Source organism: Amblyomma maculatum, chromosome 2 (assembly GCF_055883805.1).
Source record: "Amblyomma maculatum isolate TAMU_Amacu chromosome 2, ASM5588380v1, whole genome shotgun sequence".
Taxonomy (NCBI): Eukaryota; Metazoa; Arthropoda; class Arachnida; order Ixodida; family Ixodidae; genus Amblyomma; species Amblyomma maculatum.
In genome coordinates, this window is record NC_139345.1 from 170,751,982 (window position 1) to 170,773,358 (window position 21,377).

General features: G+C 45.4%; 1 protein-coding gene across 1 annotated transcript; it reads right to left on the minus strand.

The window, feature by feature from the left end:
* Positions 1-474: 474 nt before the first annotated feature.
* On the minus strand, positions 475-19,988 carry LOC146200430 (uncharacterized). The gene is made up of 4 exons (XM_084592362.1): positions 18,529-19,988; positions 18,145-18,429; positions 17,324-17,454; positions 475-760 (listed from the first exon to the last, which is right to left on the minus strand). The coding sequence occupies exons 1-4, from the start codon at positions 19,972-19,974 to the stop codon at positions 475-477; spliced, it is 2,148 nt and encodes a 715-aa protein (XP_084448488.1). The 5' UTR covers positions 19,975-19,988.
* Positions 19,989-21,377: the final 1,389 nt, after the last annotated feature.

A 21,377-nucleotide genomic window follows, 5' to 3' on the forward strand; every position in this document is an offset into this window, starting at 1 on the left:
AGAGCGTTTATTCGAGATTGCTTGCTGGTATATATAGCCTACATGCGCCTGCATGATAACGGCCAGAGCGCATGCGTGATTGATGCAATGCATCTTCCTCGGTGTAATCTTTAAAGTCTGAGAGCACAATACGCGATACTTGTTGGAAATTCTGGTCGTAGCGAAGACGATTGGGCTGTCTCTTTTGTCGTTTGGATCGCCTTGGCACAAATTGAGGGGGCTGTATTGTAGACTGCGACGCTTCCACGTTTTTCTGGGAAATGTCTTCGCTGTCAGAGTCATCTTCCCTTAGTCGCTTCGGAATTGCTCACGTGTGGCTAGAAGATGTTGCAGGTTGCGTCGAAGCACTTTGTTGTCCTCTGTAAGAACCCGATAGGCCCTTGGTGCCACCAGGCCCATGACTCAAGCCTTGCAGTTCCATGCGTTCCCTCGTACTCTTACAACTGCATCTTTTTTGAGTTCGGGTCGATTTTTTCATTTGGAGTGCCCTTGCTGGCGTGGGTGGCGCTGGGACTTCAGTGGACAGGAGCGTGACACAAAGTCTGGTAGCCGAGTGCGTAACTTTCTGCCTTGAAGAAGCTCTCCAGGGGACCGGCCTTCGGCTAGTGGAGTCGAGCGATAACCGAGAAGGCCCAACCAGAACTCCTCATTGAGTTCGCCAGTCTTCTTCCTTGTTCTTTTGACAATTTGGACTCCCTTCTCAGCGAGACCATTGGACCGTGGGAATCGCGGACTACACGTCACTTGCTTGAAGTCGTATCTAGAGGCGAACAAAGCAAATTCATGTGATGAAAACTGAGGACCGTTGTCGGTGCAGACTTCCAACGGAATCCCATACCGTGCAAAAATTGAGCTAAGCTTAGTAATGACAGTGCAATATCGTTCTGTCGGTAAGCTTTTAGACTTCAGGGAAGTTTGAAAACGCATCGAACACGCACAGGTAGGCGTTTCCGCCGTATATAAAGATGTCATCATCCACCCTGTACCAGGCATGATCTGGCATCGGCCTAAGCACCACTGGTTCGGTTTCTTGTTTGTATGCGTAATTTTGACAAAAAGAACAGGTCTGGTTTCAATGGTTTCAATGTCCGTATTCAGTCTCAGCCAGAATACCAAGCGATGGACTCTCGCTTTGCACTTATTTATGCCTAAGTGACTGCAATCAAGTATTTCTGCTCTCATATTCTTTGGAATGACGACCTTTGTCCCCTTCATAATATTACCCTTAACTCCTGATAACTCAGGACCAAAAGGTTTCATCCAGCCTTCAATTCCTTCTCCATTCCTTTGTTGCCGCTACACTGCCTGCAAGTCTGGGTCAGAGGCTTTCGCTTCTGCCAGTCGATCAAACATTTTCTTGCTTACCAGCTCTGAAGTTACGCTCACTGCATGAACGTCGACGTCATCAGTGAAGTCATCACGTTCGCTTGGAGCGGCTGGCGACGATCTTGAAAGCATGTCGGCCAGGAACAGTTGTTTGCCTGGGACAAAGTGAAGAACGTAATCGTATCTTAGCAAGCGCAGAGAAATCATGGCAGTCTTGGTGGCATATAACCAATGGCTTTCGAAGCAATTGCTATCAACGGTCTGTGGTATTTTTCGATGGCGAACTTGCGGCCACAAACGCAATGAAAAAACTTTTTCACTGCCGAAATTAATGGCCATTACTCCTTCTTTGATTTGCGCGTATATTTGTTCTGCCTCCGGCATTGTGCGTGATGCATAGGCGACCGGCCGACAACTACCCCTGCAGTTTTGAAGAAGGGCAGAAACGATCCAATTTTTCGAAGCATCAGCAACGACCTTGGTCTCTTTAGCAAGATCGAAAATGGCTAGCAAAGGCTTAGTGCGTCACAGACAGCTTGCCATTCTTTACAGTGGTTTTCAGACCATTCAAAAAGGGCGTCTATTTTAATGAGGCTTCGTAGAAGCGTCGCAAGAATCGGTAGAAACGGTAACTTCCTGTTCTCGTTGAGCCTCGTCCCGCTCTGAACATTCTGCACACTGTTCACAGACTGAAAAGTTGCCTTGCTATTGCGTTTCAATTCGTGCTACTTGCTTCTCCGCTTGAGCCCATGTTTTGTTTTGTTCGGCGCATACCTCTTCAGCCTTGCAAATGTCCTCCGCCTTCAGTAAAGTAAGGTCCTTAACTTTCAGCATCTTCTCGCGCAATTTCGGCTTATTTGTGCCAAAGACAACCTGGTTTCTGACCATGGAGTCACTCAAAATTCCAAAATTACAGTTTCGTCCAAGTCTCTTCAAATCTCGTGAAAAGCTATCGAAGTGTTCGCCCTCAGCTTGCGTTCTTGGAAGAAAGACATACCGCTCGTACACTTCATTTTGCTGCTCTTTGCAGTGTATTTCGAACTTCTTTGTAACAGTCTGATAATCTTCCTTGCCTTCGTTTTTCAAAAACAAAAAGTTGTTGAATACCTCAAGGGTGTCTTCCCCGACTACGGTGAGCAGCAGTGCGGTTTTGGCTCCTTCCGTCCGTTGTTATTTTGTCGACTCCGTGGCCTGCAGGAACAGCTCGAACCGCTGCTTGCAGAGGCTCCATTTCTTCGCTGTGCCACCGGACAGTACCAGCGGCTGCGGTGGCTTCACTATACCCATCGCGTAGTGCACAGTGACACCGCTTCGATGAGCGCGTTACTGCATACGTGAGCGCCATCCCACTTCTAACACCATGTTCCGGCGTCCAACCACAAACACGCAGCGTTGAAGCAACAAAAAGATCGTTTATTCGAGATTCCTTGCTGGTATAAATAGCCTACAAGCGGCTGCATGATAACGGCCAGAGCGCAGGCGCGACTGACACAATACATATACAAAAATGCTGAGTGGTGGCCAATTCTGGACGATACCTTTCACTGTCTTTATAAATAAAAGGTCAGAATATACGACACAAGAAAGGTGACTAATTCCGCCCTCTGACAAATTGCGTTTACTTTGATCGAGAACTCAATGTTGCTCGGAAGAACTGGAGTTTAGTAATGGTTTGTTGGCTAATATTGAGACCGAAAACCTTGAGCAGTATGTTGGAAAAATCTAGAAAACTAGGGGGACGGGTACCCGCTGCAGCATTTATATCACTAAAGTTATTGTTTTTATGCAAAGCAGAACTTCGATCACATGAGACGCTGTTTTGACAGTTGTGCTCGAAACGCTGGAAAAAAAAGAAAAAGAAAAGGTGCCGAGAGCAGATAAGCTCATCAAAAAGTAGTGCATCCAAAAGTAGTGCATATAGTTGTCGGACAACAAAACTAACAATACGAGCAAGCGAAATAACATGTATTCCCACGTGTTGTGCCCACGCTGATTCTAGGGGTCGGCTCTGTAATTATTGCGCCTCGAAACTACCAATCACGAAGAAATAATTATGGTCATGTGAATACCCGCATAACACTCAACTCTTACGCTCGTTGTGCACTCCGTACTGTGTGAAGAAATTATTTGAAACACTTGGCATTTGGAAAATACCGACAGTTGCTTTACACAAGAGTAGCCAGATTGCTGCTTACAGGAGGAGGAGGAATAGGTTTATTTGGTGTCCGGCAGGGTTTAACGCGACCGGGCCTAAATCCCCCCCGTGGGAACGTCGAGATCTTGTCTTTTCGACGCCAAGAGGGCCTGCTGGACGGCCCAGAGTTGGTCGTTGAGGCTGGAGCTGCGCAGAGCGACCTACTACCTCGACGACAGAGTTTCGGAATTAATGCCTTTAAATTGTGCCTTGCACTCCCAACGCATGTGCTGAAGTGTTGCTATGTTTGTCTTGCAGACATTGCATCTGTTGGGGTCACATATTCCGGGGTAAATCCTGTCGTACTGCGGAGAGTTAGGGTATGTATTTGTTTCTGCATAGTTTGCTGCTAGGCGGAGGCAAGTTCCGGCGGGCCAGGTAGAAGGCTTTGGCGAGCTCGTCAAATTTTCTCTGCCCCCTTTTTCGCCATGACTCTTTCTGTCACGGTACGCGAGACCTCATGCTACGGAGTGAGCGAGTTCGTGGAGGTTGGTGAGATGCGGAGACACGTTCCCCATATATGCCGAGAACCAAACTAGCTCGACCTTATTTTCTGGTGAGAGTTTCAATTTCTTGATTATTCGGCAAACTTTCACTGATATTTCCCATTGGCGTAATACTTGATGCATGATGCCAGGGCTGTCTGGGACAGAGGGGCGACTTCTTTCCCCTTCCCCTGGGTCGCTTAGTCCGACGTCGGCTCCAGCCCTCAACCTTGGCAGCAGGATGATGTGTTGACCAAACACGAGGCTCCGTGCTGGAAACGCTGCTATTTTGCCCGCGTGGTAGCGGGAGGAAGCCAGAAGAGGCCCGGTATGGTTGACCACACCGGGCTCTCAGTCACTGACTAGAGGTGGCCCGGTCTGGCTTGCCACCCCGCGCGCTCGATCACTCACCGGAAGAGGTTTCATCCGGCCTGCTACCCCGCGATCGCGGCATTCAATGGAGGCCCGGTCTGGTCTGCCGCCCCGAGTGCTCGGTCACTCAACGAAGGAGGCCTGATCAGGACTTACACCTCGTGACAGCGCCCGGTCTCTCGAGGAGGAACCGTCCGGCCTGCCACATTGCCCTCGGTCGCTCACAGAAGGAGCCCGGTCTGGCCTGCCACTCCGTGCGCTCGGCCACTCAACGTAAGTGGCCCATTCTGGCCTGCACCCCGCTTGTCAACTGCGACAGAAAAGTTTCAAGGCACACTTGATTTACAATTTCGGGGACAACGTATTCCACTCACGAATCGCATTTGGAAAAAAAAATGAAAATTTGAATGTATCACTGCGGTATCTGTATTCGGATAATTGCTTTGCATGTTTAATTCTTGTGACACGTTTACTAGGCTCAAGTAGATATCTGGTCTTATCAAGTTTAGTGTTATTCTTTAAAAGGAGGAGAAGAAACTTGAGCCTCAACCGTCTGGCTCGTGCGTGAATCGTGGGAAGTCCGGCTTTTTGCAGAAGCAGTGTGGGTGAGTCATGACGACTGTATTTATTGAAAATAAATCGGGCAGCTTTTCGCTGGACACTCTCCAGTCTATCAATCTGTTGTTTAGTGTAGGGTATCCAGATAATAATACCGTATTCTATTACAGAACGGGCAAGTGAAATGTATGCCAGAAGTTTTGTTTCCGGTGAAGCAAGTATAAGGGAACGTCTTATCGTGTAAAGAGCAGAATGCGCTTTTGAGGTAGTTTGTTTCACGTGCTTGTTCCATCGTAAATCGGAGTCGACAATCACGCCAAGATACTTGAAGTGTTCTACAATAGTGAGTCGATTTCATAAGTGAAGTTTAATAAATATATCTTTCTAGTGGCCGTCATGCAGACAGTTTTTTCCAGGTTGAGGGCCATCTGCCAATCGTCACACCATTTTGAGACGTACTGCAGTGAGTTGTTCAGAGTTATTTGGTCGGCAGGGCTATTAATTTCTTTGTAGATAACGCAGTCGGCTGCGAACATGCGTAGTGTTGCGTTGATGTTGTTATTTAGATCCTTGATATAGAGAATGAAAAGAATTGGGGCAAGTACAGTGCCTTGTGGCACACCAGATAGCACTTCTGCCAAATCCGACTCGCTGTTTTCGAAGCAGACAAATTGACGTCGACCATTTAAATATGTTTACAACCAGTTGATGATTGTTCCATTACCAAGATAGTGAACCAATTTATACAGCAGTTTGGGATGAGATACCCGGTTGAAGGCTTTTTATAAATTAAGAAACACAATGTCTGTTTGCCCCCTTTTATCGATTGTGATAGCTAGGTCGTGGACCGTTTCTAGCAATTGCGTTGTCGTACACAAACCTTCTTGAAAGCCATGCTGATTGGGAATAAATAAATTATGGTCTTCGACAAATGTTTTAATATGCTTCAAAATTAAATGTTCTCGGATTTCACAGGCCGTACTTGTAAGAGAAATAGGCCGATAATTAGCAACATTGGCTGGGTCTCCCGATTTATGTATCGGGATCACCTTTGCTATTTTCCACATTTCTGGTAGTTCCGCAGTTTCTATTGATTTATTGTATATAACCAGTAAGTACTTAGAAATCCATTCAGCATATAACGTTTCAGAAAAGCGTTTGGTATATTGTCTGGACCCGTCGATTTCTTCGTGTCAATACTGAGTAGCAAGGCAAATATTCCTTCTTCAGTTATTGTTATTTCATCGAGTGTATTGTTGTTATTACTTGGGGATTCTAGCGCATGGATGGTTCCATCATCAAGCGTAAACACAGATTTAAAGAAATCGTTAAAGGTTGTGGCTGTGTTTCGTGCTACATTTGAATGAGGTTTACTCTTTTTAGCCTTCGAGTTCAGATACCGCTAGAATTTATGAGGAGCCGTTTTGATAAAATTTGTTAATGTGACATTCATATACTCATGTTTTGCCGCTTTCACGGCTTGTTTGAGTGCCTGAGAATTGCTGCGAATTTTAACAGCGTAACTTGGTAACTGGAGTCGACGGTTCAGCTTTCTTAATCGCGCTATTTTGCGTTTCAGATGTATAATTGCTCTTGTTATCCATGGGTTCGTTCGGTGTACTGGCTTCGTTTTCTTCGGAATATACCTGGATACGCAATCTTGTGCCCTAGTTACAAACGTCAGCCATAACTGGTTGACAGACACTGTGGTAATTTGAGAACTGGAACTAAAGTGTGTGTATGAAAGTTTCAAGTGGTCAATCATGCTCACATCATCCGCTTTGGACAAGTCAAAAACCCATGATTTTCGTCTTTTAACGGAAGTTGATTTGCCTTATGGGAGGGTGCATAATGCAGCCTTGTGATCTGAAACACCATCTATAACTTCGGATGAATATTTAGCAAACTGAACTTTTTCGGGTCACGGATTACATGAATGAGACCGAAGTTAAAAGAGATATCAAGCAGCGCTTTTGAGTTAAATGTGTCAATGTTACCATGGTGAAGAGTTTCCCATTTTATGTCAGGAAGGTTAAAATCACCTATGAGGACATTTTTTGATTCACTTAAGCAATGTTCCATGTAGTCTGCCATCAGGCATAACGTTTCATCGGTGTCATCAGGTGGCCGATACATCGTGCCTAAATAAAGTAAGCATTGTTCCATAGTGACTTTACACCAGAGTGCTTCAACGCAATCTACAGCTGGCATGGTCGTGGCATGTATGCTATCCTTGATCAAGATTGCCACTCCATTGCCACGTGTACCTCGGTCTTTACGCATGACGTTATAGCCGGGGGGGAAATATTTGCATAAGATATATTGGGAGAAAGCCAGGTTTCTGTTATGGTGATAACGTCAGAGTTATGGTGGATAATGAAGGCTCCGAGTTCAGTTGCTTTATTGACGACACTTGTGGCATTTATGTTGGCAATTGTTAAGAAGTGAGAAGTGTCATGTCTCCTCAGTTTTTTGCTTCATGTTGCACGTTTCTTTCCTACGGCTATTTTGGTTTCCTTATCACCGTCCCAGGTGTACAGCACATCGTTAACTTTAATCTTGTCAAAGACCAACGAAACGTTTTCGCCTTTATCCTTGTTTGCTTTGCAGCTGTCCCAAATTTATTTCGGATGCTACGCAGTCGTGGCGGAAAATGTTCGCTTATTGATATCGCGGAATCCTTCAATTTATAGCAGTTTGGGAAGATTTTAGCTTTGTCACGAAAATCAAATAACTTCAGGATGATAGGTCGGGTTTTGTTGGCGTTTGCTGCGCCTAGACGATGAATTCTTTCAAGGGTAGTAGCTAGAACGCCCTCGATTACTTCAGTCTCGAGGTCCTCCGTAGTTTCTTCATTTAATTCTTTTATCCCCTAGACAATTACGTTGGAACTCCAACTTCTGTTGTCTAAGTCATCAACTTGAAGTAGTAATTTGTTCATGCTGCTTTCTAGCCTCATAACGCTTTCTTAGATGCCAACCATTCTAGGTTCTAGAAGGGACAACGAGTCGAGTTGCGTGCGGATTGCTTCTAAGGATCGTTAGTGGCCTTGTTTTTGTTTTCAATCTCATTAACATCAGTAGCAATATTGCACGCTTCACTCAGTACATTTTGCAAAGTAGGGCCTGCATTGTTGTTCATATTCCTAAATGTTGGCTATAAATGGTCCATACATTTTCATGCGCCCTCTCTAATGCTGGCCGCGAAGGCTTACAGTATTATTAAGTCAACAAAGAATGATACTTTCTGCTGCAGGTATGTTATCCGGCGCCGTTTTAAGGGGAAAATCTTAAACGGCTCACACTTTCGCACGATTCTGTCCCACACTTCCTTCACACTATAGTTAAGGTGACGTCACATGCGGTTAGGACGCGTCACTCACTCCCGTATGTAATACCACTTGAATGGGGCTTTTTAGGTATTAATAATAAATAAATTTCGAACCTTTAGTCAACAGGAGTCTGGTCAATCAAACTGATCACTTCATCGACGTAACTCAGTAATTTAGCAGTAATGATATAATAAATTCAATTGGCAGTTGACTTATAATTATTTAATTAACAAGCTTCATCGGTAATCGAACCTCCATTCCTCGGATTCGCAGCCGAGAGCAACTGCGCCACGCCCGGGATCGTGAAACAGACGTGATAATTCTCCTCATAAATTCTCTCCTTCCCGAGTTCAGAGTTGCAGGCCAGATTTTAATCATTCCGGTCAACCTCTCTGCCTTTTTTATCAATAAACCCATCAATCTATTTATTATTCTGCCCGTCTACAGGGAGGATAATAGTAGCGATAGTAATGACGCTGCGTTTAGCGATAATGATAATGATGACACTAGTGATAATAATGACGGTGCATTTAGTTGATAATGATAATGAGAGTAAACGTGATGCACAGTGTGCACCAGCAACGCTGAGGCTTTCGCACAACTGCAGTGGGAAAGTCACACTTTTATCTGACTTTTTCCCCTCAGCGTGCAGCATAAAATATGGATGTTATACTTTACACTGCCTTTTTGAAGTATAAAGGAGTCTTTAATTAAATCAAAATAAAGAAGTTGCACTATGTACAGGGCAGCCCAAAAATCGAATCGACTATTGACACAGGGAGTTCCCGGCGAATCTGAGCGATGAATGTACACAAAGTAACAATGGGCAGTCTCTTGATAAACTCGGGAGGAGAGATACAGGGAACAATGGAAAGAAAACACGATTATTGAGCTCATGTCAATGATCTATTCATCAGGGCCAATTTTTCGACTGGGATCTTTCCTTGCTTGTGAATGCTTGATGTGATATGGGCACCCACAGCCCCCAGCTTGAAAGCCGATCACAAGCGGATGAAACGGTGCTGCGGCTGAGAAAAGATAAAAACATCTGTTTCATGGATGAAACACAAGGATGACTCCGGTCTTTAATTCAGATCAGTATTGACATATGCGCCCCTTTTAGCCAGATGTAATCTTGCTTCTAGGTTACGGCGCCTATGCGGCTGTCAGCAGTCTTGTTTTCTTTCTGCTTTCAAGTTCAGGTGAATGGCCATTGCTGTAGTGCTTGTTTTTCTTTTTCTCTGCAATTGGCAGCACAAGCTCTTAATTCCGTGGTTGTGGAAGCGATTTTTTTTTCTAATATATTTTTTATTTAGTCTCTGATTTGAGGGAAGTAGCCTCAATTGATCCAGGATGTTTATTTATACGAGGTAAATGAGGCGCAGAGGAAAGATTAAGGTCACAAATTCGACATGCTTCTTGGAGACCTAGTAAAGAAACAGCCATTGAAGGCCTGAAGAGGAAAGCGATGAAGCAAGGCATTCTCTGCGCGGGGGTTCGTTGCACACGGTCGCCTTATCGATAACCCACGACAGAAAAGTATTATGAGCAGAGCACTAAGCTGTAAAACTCAGCTTCCTATCCTTCAAGAAATGTATTAGTCCAGCTGCTTCTGTCGGCGAAAATCTCAGTTATCTCGATTAAAATGTGTTGAAGCAATATTTAGGCATGAAAACAATGTTACGCATTTCGTGAATGAAAAAAAATAACTGGTGTTACCCATCTGTTAAGCATGAATTGAATTATGTTTCATCTGTGATTTTGTTAGTCCCCTTCTTTAACTGTTTTAGTTTGCAAATAGCGTTGTGTACACGCCATTACGTAAGCTCAGTACACTTCCGTTCATTCGAGTTGATGCCATTGGTAGGTGGGTTTGGCAAGCTTTCACTTCGATTGCCGCTTACTTTGGCATTAGTTTATGGCGAGTTACCTGCAACCTTGGGAGCCATATTTCAAAAGAGCATACCTGAGGACGATGTTCGCACCCTTGCTGCTGTCGCCAGCACTGCGTGGCTTTTTGTGTGTGAGCAAAAGATCACCATCTGCGGTGTGTGAATGCTGCTAAAACCCCAACTTTTTTTTTGTCTACAAATGCGTATGCGCCGGTTCCCATGGTAGCGTTAATAGCGTTACATTCATCGTTGGCGGCACTTCTTTAAAAAAACTCCTCAACCGCAGGCTGGGCTTGCGAAGCAACTCCGTGCAAAGCAGGCAGGCTGGAGCAACCGTTACGTTATTTGAGGTTTGCGACGGTGTTATTTGAGCCTTGCGAGCGCAAGACGCTCAAGAAGTAGTTTTTAAAACATTTAAGGTCTGGAGGGGGCTCCAGAAAGTTAGCAGGGGGCGGCAGAAAGTTAGGTGGGCGGATGAGGTTAAGAAGTTCGCAAGGGTCAAGGGGATGCAGCTAGCACATAACCGGGTTAAGTGGAGAAATATGGGAGAGGCCTTCGCCCTGCAGTGGGTATAGTCAGGATGATGATGATGATGATGATGATGATGATGAAGGTCTAGAGCAGTATTCATACAGAGAAACTCCTGTTTGTAGAAGGAAAATATTCATGTAAAGATTCAAATTTACTTAATTTTGTGAAAGTAGCAAAAAAGAGGATGTCCTCATCTTTACTTCTTGAAAGAATTTTTATAATTTCTCAGTAAGGAGTATGAAAACCATTTAAGCTCCTGTTTGGGCCTTTTTATGTTTACAGTGTACAACAGTCAGACCTTCAAAGAAAGAGGCATAACGTAAGACAAGGCGCATGAAAACGAATTATATTTAGGGCTTTCGGCTTAAAAGATAACTGGTGGTCGCTGAGGGTAACAAATTGTATTCCATGGGAAAGGAAGTACGTAGCAGAGGGCGGCAAAACATCAAGTGGGAAGATGAATTTAGGTAGTTTGCAGGGGTGAAGTGAAGGCTAGTACAGGGACGGTTTAATAAGATGGTCGCCTTGCAGTGAGTACAGGCCGGCTGATGTTGATGGTATCTGTGTAAAAGCCGATTTTTTGAAAATTTGCATCTCTAATACATTCCTTAATATGAGGTGCACGAAATGTGTGTTGTAAAATGCACCTTGTCTGAAATGTGCTAAGTTCTAAATGGTAGCGCTTCATTGCAGATAGGGCTGCTTTCTAGGCGAGATTTCTACTTTTCACTGAATGGAAAAAGGCGGTCCCTTTCCTAAGTTCCGTGAAATCGAGAATTTCGAAGCGTCCTTCAATTTGGCACTAAGCGTAGAGTTGTCGAAAGGGCTATGGTTTTTAGTCTCCCCATTCAGAGTCACGACTCCCAACCCATCTCACGTTGCTGTATAAACCAGATGGCAAGTGTGATCGAATGAAATCCGATTTACTTCGATCCTTCCAAGCAAGCCGAAAAAAGGGTTGCGTGCCATTCATGCCGAGTGCATGCCTATATTTGGTTATACCACAAGCAGGGCGGGTTGTTTAAAACAAATAGTTGAGAGTTTGGGAACAGCGTCTATCAATCTAGATATCCATGAATGACCTGATTCGTTTTCCATGAACTGCTTTTTATGCAATAGCAGTAACGGCCACATGATCAGCAGTCAGGCGGCGCCACGAAGTACCCCGGTTTAAATGCTGTTACTAATTACCTGCTTGGTCAAGAGGTTACTGACGCCACAATGTCTCATGACACGGTCAGACGCTGATTCTCAACCGGGATGTTTTACGCCATAATACGACGAAGTTCTTCTAGCAAGGAGTAATTGACAGGTGAGATGGTCGAGCACTGATTGATTACCGGATCACGTGACTGCGAGATCAATGTGAGATCACGTGACAGGATGGAGATTGTAGTGTTGCTGCTCCAATGAGAAACGTAGAATATTTCTTACTTCTGCTTATGAGGTTTGTGAACCAGTCTCGCCGCTGGGTCAGAAGTGCATCAAACTATAATTTCAAAACTTTTATGGCTCCTGAGCCCTGCTTTCTTGCCCTCCATAGCTATATAAACAAGAACTGGCAAACATTACAAATGTCCATCGCTTAAGGTGGCGTGAATATTGGCTTGCGGCTAAGGGATATATCAAAGCTATTTTGAACTTCATTGAAACATTTATAGTTTGTGTTTATCTGGGTATGAATAGAGCACGTTGTCGGAAAAAAAAATGCACTGGACTTAGGTTATCTATACATTTAACTATTCATCTTTATCTAGGTTATCTATACATGTAGAGATTGCAGTGACCAATCCTGGCAATGTTTCTTAAAAGGTAATCTTCTCGATGACAGAAACACTAGGCTTCGCCGACAGCACGTCTAACGCTCACAGAAACTGGATATCAGATAAGTACGCTTTCGCCCGTTAGGCGCTAGGTAAATAAGAGCTACTTTCTAGGTCTAGTTGCTTGCAGCACGAAATATAGCGCACTTATTGCACCAGTTTGTAATCAAAACTAAAGGCACAGCATCGCAGTTTTGTACATAAATTTGCTCGTGTTTTTTATGAATAAGCGAAACACCGCGAGCGCAAGCGTTAGCGTGCGGCTCGCCCGTAAAAGAGCCTCTCTAAGTACAGTTTTGTGAAACAGCAATGTCAGAAGAAGGGGAATACAAGCTTTTAACTCATACCGAGCACGTTTCTTTAAGGAATAGACAGGATAGAGAGAAAGAAAAAGCGCACAGCACACCAGCTCCAATTTTCTAAAAAGCATATCCCCAGGGAACGAAACTATGTTCAGTAAAGCTAGGCGATCACTGAGGGAAGACGCGTGCACTCGAGGACGAGTAGAGGCGAGCATTCTTCGCGCGAGCGAGGCGCCGACGTCGGCAGTATGAAATTGCCGCCCTCGGCAGAAGAAAGAGCCGACGAAATACGAGCACACTCTGGGCCTGTGCTGCGTGTTCGGGAAAATTTACGACACTCGCAGCACTTTTCCTGCCGTTCTCTGCTGCTCACCGAGTACCCCGTAGCCGAGCCCACACGTTTGGCTTCACGGACCACTAACATTATGGGTCTGTTCGACTTCCCACAAAGCGTAAATAGACATAAAGTTTCTTTCATATCTGTGCCGAGCGCATGATTTTCTTCGTCCTCTAAATCCGGCCCCTATGTCAGTGCTCTCTGGCTGCAAATCTCTGGGAGTGAATCTCTGGCTGTAAGACTGCTGTTTAGAACTCCTATGCACGGGTCATATGAGCCATCACACTTTACCAATTCTGCCAATATTCATTCGTTAGTTGCCCATGCATTTTCATCACCCGTGCACGTCAATGTGACTAGAAGCCCGTAGGAATCCTTCCACACGTGAACGGCTTTGCTACGAAGGATTACCAGAGCCTGCGGTGGTGCGTGGGAGCTAAAGAGTTATGTTTCCTTTGTGGCTCCAGAGCCTGCTCCCTCTGTCTGGAATCCGCAACCGATTGTGCAGTAATTATGAATGACTGGAAAATATAGATGTTGGTATATGGCACTTTAGAGTGCATTACGAAAATAAGAACACTTGGAGAACCGGACACTTAAACATGTTTGGGCGGTCTGAACAACGCGTATTCATAGATTCATAGCGGTTTTTTTTCATGGTTTTTTCTATAGGAAGTTATAACCTACTGCACTGTAATACTGTAGACGGCACTAGTAAGTTCTTAACTAGCCTACACCTTAACCTTGTATAACTAAGGTGGCATGTCAAAAATGCCGCCGAATAAAGCCAAAGCAATTCCACCATAGAGAGGAAAATTGCTTTCGCAGCACAAGAGGCTCGCTGTAGAATTTATTCGAAGCATGGTTGCCAGGATGCAGAACACCTAATGCCCTAATTCTGAAAATCTGCTTCACTGATTGTTTTGTCATTATTTAGGATTGGTTCATCTCGCCTTACATAGCTTCCTCGCATGATATTACAGAGTGTTTCGAACACTTTTACGACTCCGTAGCAATGACATGGGAGGATAAGAAGAAACAGAAGGCGCAAAGGCAAGGAGGTTAACTTGCAAAGAAGACGGTTTGCTATCTTGCGACCCTGCAAAGAGAAAAGGGAGGAGAAGGACAAAAGAAGCCACTAGGCGAAACACACACTGGAAAGTTACAGCCTGTCGTGTATCCAGGCGCTACTGTGAAACAGAGCAGTCCCTGGCATGCCTTTACCGTATATGATCGCTGCTGCTACGGTCTGGGGATTTTTTCCTCCATCAGCGGGCGTGGATTTATATCCTCTATTGCCACATTTAGAGGTCGTCTTTCGGCACTACTTTCGGGGCACTCACAAAGAATATGGGAAATGGTCTGCTCACTACCGACGATGTCGCACGCAGGGTTATCAGCCATGCCGATAGCAAACAGGTAATTGTTTGTGAAAGCGGCACCAAGCCATATGGGATTGAGCAAAGTTTCTTCCCATCGTGGTAGGCCGGGTGGAAGTTGGAGCTTTAGATTAGGGTTCAGGGATTGGAGACTGGTTCGAAAAGGGGGGGCACAGAAACAAAAAGGTAAAAGAAAGACTAAAACGTCGCCTTTTGGTTAAATGAACGGAAGTATATACCATATTTTTAAACAATGAATATGGCCAGCACCATCTGTCGGCTGCCTGCCCGAAATGCTGTTAGTTTCTCGTCACTGTCTTCACAAACATTCATACTTTGGTCTGACGTCTAAAAATTAGATTCGGCTTGACTTCGCATCAGACAGCAGTTCCCGGAAAAAAGTGACAGCGCACGCCCTGGGCGTCTTGTTTTACGTTGCAGCTTTCGACTGCCTCTCTTCAGTGCTGGCGTATGAAGTTGCTGTTTTGATGAAACCAGATATAGAGCTCATATCTGGTTTCTTTAGACCCAAAAAGCGCTTTCCGACACTAATAAGCCTCTCTATGAGACGTTTTAAGATGATGACAGAGAGCGGCGAAGAACTAGTGTGTATTATCTGTCTGTCACTTGTTATCCTCGAAGATGTGATCATTGTTTTGTTTCTCGCCGAAGGATTATCATGAAAAAAGACATCACAAGTAATGCACGATCCGAAGCACTGATGCAGATAAGTGTAGGACGCCTGAAATTTTTGTCACCTTTGAATGCCTGTCAGTAATCGAACACGTCTGATATATTAACACTGATGTGTAATCACAGTGTAATAAATAGTGATAACGCGTGTGTCATGTCTGTTTACGCCACCGCATGGTAAAACACTGTACAAAGAACTCACCTACCGGGATCGGTTAGAAGCCGAGAGTCGATTGGCTAAGCACCGCTGTTCCATCTCAGCCACCAATCCACACCATAAGTCATGCAAACATAGTTCACTCGCGAACTTTTATGGCCTTGTCACAACAGTCCAGCAAGCAACACTATGCCAAGTAGTTTTTAATGCATTTCCCATTTGTCATATCTTCAAAATCGAGATGAATAGAAACGAGGTCTAACATACTTCGGTGAAATAAATAAATTGCTGTAAAGTGTGGTGTGTAGGCATTTCTGGGGCTGTGACACGAGAAAGTTAATTTTTAGGCTTCCTTGCGTGCCCGTATTGGCGGGGAAAATATTTGGTATCTAGTACGATTTTATGAGACGAATTTTTGCTTCCATTGCACCTTTACATACTCAAGACGGGGCCGCATGATTTTCATGTCGTAACTACCTCTACAAAGTACTTATGCCAAGCGCAAAACCACCCGATCTATATGTGATGCATACCCTTATCAGTTTTCAGAATATAGGTATAATGCCGAATATCACATACTGTTGCGATCTACCGACCAAAGGCCGGCAGCTACGCGATGAAAACCAGGCAGATTCGCAGAGCGAAAAGACGACGCTTTATTTCCGGCTCGGAAATATATAGAGAAGGAAAGAAAGGAGGGGAAGAAGGAAAGAGGGACTATCTACGCATCCGCTGGTCATCTGCAGCATTGTTGTCAGCAGCATTTCCTTCCCCTAATAGCCATAGCGCTCCACTGGCTTTCTAGTTCTTGTGGACCGGCGTAGCTCAGGAACAGGGCCTTCGGGAAGGTCGTGAGCCTCGTCTGTCGGGGCCCCTAAGGTCGCGGAAGGCGATTCTGCAGGACTTGATACTTCTCTGCTTCCGTCGGTGTCGGATGAGCGTTTTCGGATCTGGTCGACATGATGTCGAACGACTCCGTCCTCAGTAGCCACAGTGACTAGACGGGCACCACTCGTCGATTTCACTTTGCCTGGTGTCCACTTTTCTCCTACGCCGTAGTTGCGCACGTAGACTGAGTCTCCCGGGGTGAAGTACCAACTGGCGGCATCAGTCTCTGAATGCTTGGGCATTTCGTAGTTCCTAGGAGGAAAACACATATCTAATTTTGTACGTAAACGGTATCCCAGAAGAAGTTCGGACGGAGTAGAGCCTGAAGCTTGTGGCGAATTTCTGTAGTTACAAAGAATTCTCGCCAGAGCAGTTGTCAACTCCACGCCCGGCATTTTCTTCAAGCCCTCCTTGACTGTTCTTACGGCCCGTTCCGCAAGACCATTGCTCTGGGGGTGATAAGGCGGGGTACGAATATGCTCAATTCCATTTTTCTGTAGGAATACCGCAAACTCTAACCCAGTAAAGGGTGTACCGTTGTCGGTAACTATGGTGTGGGGCAATCCAAACCTGCTAAACAAGGTTCTCATGCAATCGGCAGTGGCTTTAGCGGTTGCTCGAGATACTGGAATGGCTTCTATCCAATTGCTGTGTGCATCGACAATTACCAACAACATTTTGTTTCCAATAGGCCCTGCATAGTCTGCATGCAGCTGTGACCACTTCTCTCTTGAAATCGGCCAGCTGACAGGATTCCTAGGGGGCATGAGCAAAGCCTGCACACAGCTTCGACAATTCGAGACCAATCTACAAATATCTTGATCTAAACCGGGCCACCAAAACTTAGCCCTCGCCCTTGTCTTCATGGTTGACGCACCCTGATGAGACTCGTGTAGCATCGTCAACAGTTTCTCACGCGCCGCACTTGGTATCACCACACGATGCCCCAGTACAACAGCCCCTTCTGCACAGACAACTCATGTCTCCTTTTCCGGAATTCCGCCACTTCCCTGGTGTCACCTTCTACGACGGAGGGCCATCCTTTAGTCACGTACCTGCATATCTCTTGCAAAAGCCCGTCAGCTGCTGTGAGCGCTTGAATCTCTTGGTGGGAAACCGCTGGTTGGTCCCATTCGTCGATTATAAGCACCATTTCCGACAGATCTTCTGTTTCCGCTTGCGGCTCCTGCAGCGATTGAGGCAAACGGCTTAGAGCGTCAGAAATTAGCATCTGTTTTCCTGGTTTACAAATGAGCTTGTACTTGTATGCCTCTAGCAAAAGCGCCCAGCGCTGAATTCGGGCGGCAGCCCGAATGACAGAAGTTTGACGATCCTGTCGGAGTAGACATAATGAGGGGCGGTGGTCCGTTACAAGCGTGAACTCCCGTCCCAACAGGTAATCGCGAAACCGTGTCACGCCAAACACCAGGGCTAAAGCCTCTCGCTCAGTTTGGGAGTAGTTTCTCTCAGCTGAGGTGAGCGTCCGTGATCGGAAGCCAATTGGCTTGTATTCACCATTTATACAGTGGAAAAGGGCAGCACCGACACCGCAAGGTGAAGCATCGCATTCCAACATCAACTCCAGCTGCGGATTAAAGTACGTTAGCAATGGGGCTGAACACAAAGCATCCTTGGCCTTCTTCAATGCCGCGTCTTCTATTTCGTGCCAAACCCATTTTGCACCTTTTTCAAGAAGGCTGTACAGGGGTGAAAGCATAGTGGAAAGATTTCGCAAAAACTTGTAAAATGTAACCATTCCCACAAAGGATCACAACTCGGCAACATTTCGCGGTAAAGGGGCTAACCTGATTGCATCCACGTGCTTCTCGAGGGGGTGTGGCCCTTCAACATCAATACGATGACCAAGATACGTCACCGATTGTTCGCCAAACTTGCACTTGTCATAACGAAGTTTGATACCGTTCTCGCGGAAACGCTGTAACACCGCTTGCAGATTTGCGTTATCACCATCGCTGCTCTCTGCTACCAGGACATCGTCTAGATAAGCCTGAGTCCCTTTTAGTCCTTGCAGCACCGATTCAATCTTTTGTTGGAATATCGCTGGCGCTGATGCGATGCCAAACAGTAACCTGTTGTAGCAAAAGAGCCCCTTGTGTGCGTTTATCACTGCTAATTTCCACGAGTCTTCATCCAGCTCAACCTGATTGTAAGCATCGCGAAGGTCTAAAGTACTGAATTTTTTTCCTCCACACAGATTTGCAAAAATGTCGTCTATGACAGGAAAGGGGTACTGCTCAACCTCGCACACAGGGTTTAGTGTAATGCGCACTGTTCCGTCCTTCAAGACTGGCACGATGGGCGTTGCCCATTCAGAATGAGGAACTGGTGATATTATGCCAGCCGAGACTAATCTATCAAGCTCTTTAGACACTTTATCACGAAGTGCAAAAGGAATTTTCCTTGCCTTAAAGAACTTGGGGTTTGCTCCGGCCTTGATGTGCAGTCGGGCTGGCGGACCTTTCATGAGACCAGCGCCTTCAGTGAACAGATCGCAGTTTTGCTGGAGCAGCATCGGCACGTCCTCCCAGGCTTGCTTTGATACGGAAGGCTTCGAATACATGGTCAGCACCTGAATGCGTTCGTCTGTCAATTTTTTCAGCAGGTCCCGACCACAAAGATTAGGGCCATTGCAGTCTAAAACCGTCAGATTGCATTGTACTGTGGTACCTTCATAGGAAACTGGCATGGTCAGTGTACCGAGGAGTGGCAACTTTCCGAGATAGCATGAAAGCTGTACTTCCGACTTTTGCAGCTGCGGCCATTGATGGGAATGCACTTGGTAAATGCTTTTGGGAATGACGCAAACAGGGGAGCCGGTATCAATATCCATCATTATTTCAATGCCATTCCATGCAAACGATTTTCTGATGGGGGGTATAAGAGAGCACTTGGTGGTCAAGGACCAGATTTGGGACGCGCTACTATCACTTTCTTCGGTTTCTGGCGTCGGTGCTGTTAGTGCTAGCGTCCTGCTTGTCTCATTTGCCGCACACATTCGCACTAAATGCCCTGGCCGTGCACACTTAAAACATTTGCGCTTGATTAGTCGACAAGCCTTTGTATTATGGCCATGCTTACCGCAACATTTGCATTGTTGCACGCCCTGTGACTTCGTGCGCGATTCGTATTGGCCAGAGAGCTTTAGCAATCTCGCTTGTTCTTGGTCAGTAACAATCCCTTGCGAATCGCGTTCAGCGCTCTCTGCGGCGAGGGCAAGAGCCTCGGCTTCTTCGAGATTCAGATTTTTCTTCGCTAACAGCTGCTTCTGCAGATTCTTGGATCTGACACCGCACACAATACGGTCCCTTATCATTCTGTCTAGCATCGTTCCAAAATTGCAATTGTGTGCCATCTGCCGTATTGCCACAATGAATGCATGTACAGATTTCCCTTTTTGCTGGCAGTGATGGAAGAACTTGAAACTTTCAGAGATTTCATTCGGTACCGGGTCGTAGTAGCTGCTTAGCGTCTCCACAACTTCTTTGTAGGTAAGGTCGCTAGGCTTTCGCGGTGCTACCTTCGCCTTCAAAATTTCTATTGTCCTTCTTCCAAGCGCCGCTACCAGCAGGGCTCTTTTCTTAGCATCGTCTATCAGATCATTCGCTTCGAAATAAGCTTGAACCATGACAAGGTACGGCTGCCACTTATCTTTTTCGTCTTCGAATTCCGGTAGCCTGTGTGCCATGGCTGATCCTTGGCGGTGGGTACCTTCTGCGTGACTGTCGTGCTTGGGCGTATTGCTGGTTTCCTTGATGCAGCATAATCCTCGTCGCCACTGTTGCGATCTACCGGCCAAAGGCCGGCAGCTACGCGATGAAAACCAGGCAGATTCGAAGAGCGAAAAGACGACGCTTTATTTCCGGCTCGGAAATATATAGAGAAGGAAAGAAAGGAGGGGAAGAAGGAAAGAGGGACTATCTACGCATGCGCTGGTTATCTGCAGCATTGTTGTCAGCAGCACATACATTTAAAGATCAAATGTGGCCTGTCTGGTAATGGCCTACATGATGCAACAAGCGATGGTCATTCAGGTATGAGGCTCACACATAATATTTTTCTGGTAGCGATATTTAACACGACAGCGATGAAAGCTCCGCTCTCGGGAAAATCCGGCGTCTACGTTGCCGGTTTCCACGTTGTCGGCACTGAAATTGTGAGTGAAATATTGTCAAGCGCCTGTGGCAAGGGGCGGGAACTGATTCGCTGTTGGTTTGTAAGACGTCACAAGATTACCTGACACGGCCTATTCGGCAGGAGCTGCGAACTGGAGCAGCCCCTTTGTGGTGAGAGAGTGGAATGGGCATTGAAGCCTTATTACGTGTACATGCCTTGATACATTCATTCCAGATAAAATAAAGAAAACTGGCAAAAAGTCGCCCTGGATTACTCGAGAAATCTTGCATTTATCTAGAAAATTTAAGCGGTTACGACGAGGGAGCACCTGTCGTAGCATTATACAAGCTAAACAATCAGAACTTAATAAGGCCATTGGGGAATCTAAAGAGTACTATTTCAAACATACTTTGCCGAATTTCATTTATATCTGCACCAAATAAAGTCTGGAAAACTTTATGCAAAAAGAAAAACTAAATTGATCAAATAATGCATGACGGAGTGGTCCTCGTCGAAAAACATCCACTGCAGAGAAATTGAATTGCCATTTTCATAGTGTGTTTTCTGAGCATTCTACATATGAGCACTATGTTAATCATGCATGCTTGGTTGTCCCAGACATTGTATCACCTTCTGGTGTGGTTGCTCTGTTGTTAATTCTCAAAACAAAGACATCACCAGGACCTGACGGCATACCTAATAGTTTTCTTCGTCGCTATGCTGAAGCCATTTCCAAATTTTTGGTTATAATTTTTAATGCCTCAATATCATCTGCTAGCCTTCCTTCTGACTGGAAAACAGCACGCGTTGTACCGGTGTTTAAGAAGGGAGACGCACAAATGGTATCTAATTATCGCCCAATTTCCAATACTTCAAGTCGCTGTAAATTAGTTGAACATATTACCTCCAATGAAATTACTAAATTTCTAACTGAAAATAATGTCTTGTCTTCTTATCAGCATGGATTTAGGAAGG

Coding starts and splice junctions, on each gene's coding strand:
- LOC146200430 (XM_084592362.1), bottom strand. CDS start 19,974: ATGGCACACAGGCTACCGGAATTCGAAGACGAAAAAGATAAGTGGCAG. Junction 18,430..18,528: donor CACTAAACCCTGTGTGCGAG/GTTGAGCAGTAC, acceptor GCTTACAATCAG/GTTGAGCTGGATGAAGACTC. Junction 761..17,323: donor CTTTTGCAAGAGATATGCAG/GTACGTGACTAA, acceptor GTTCGCCTCTAG/ATACGACTTCAAGCAAGTGA.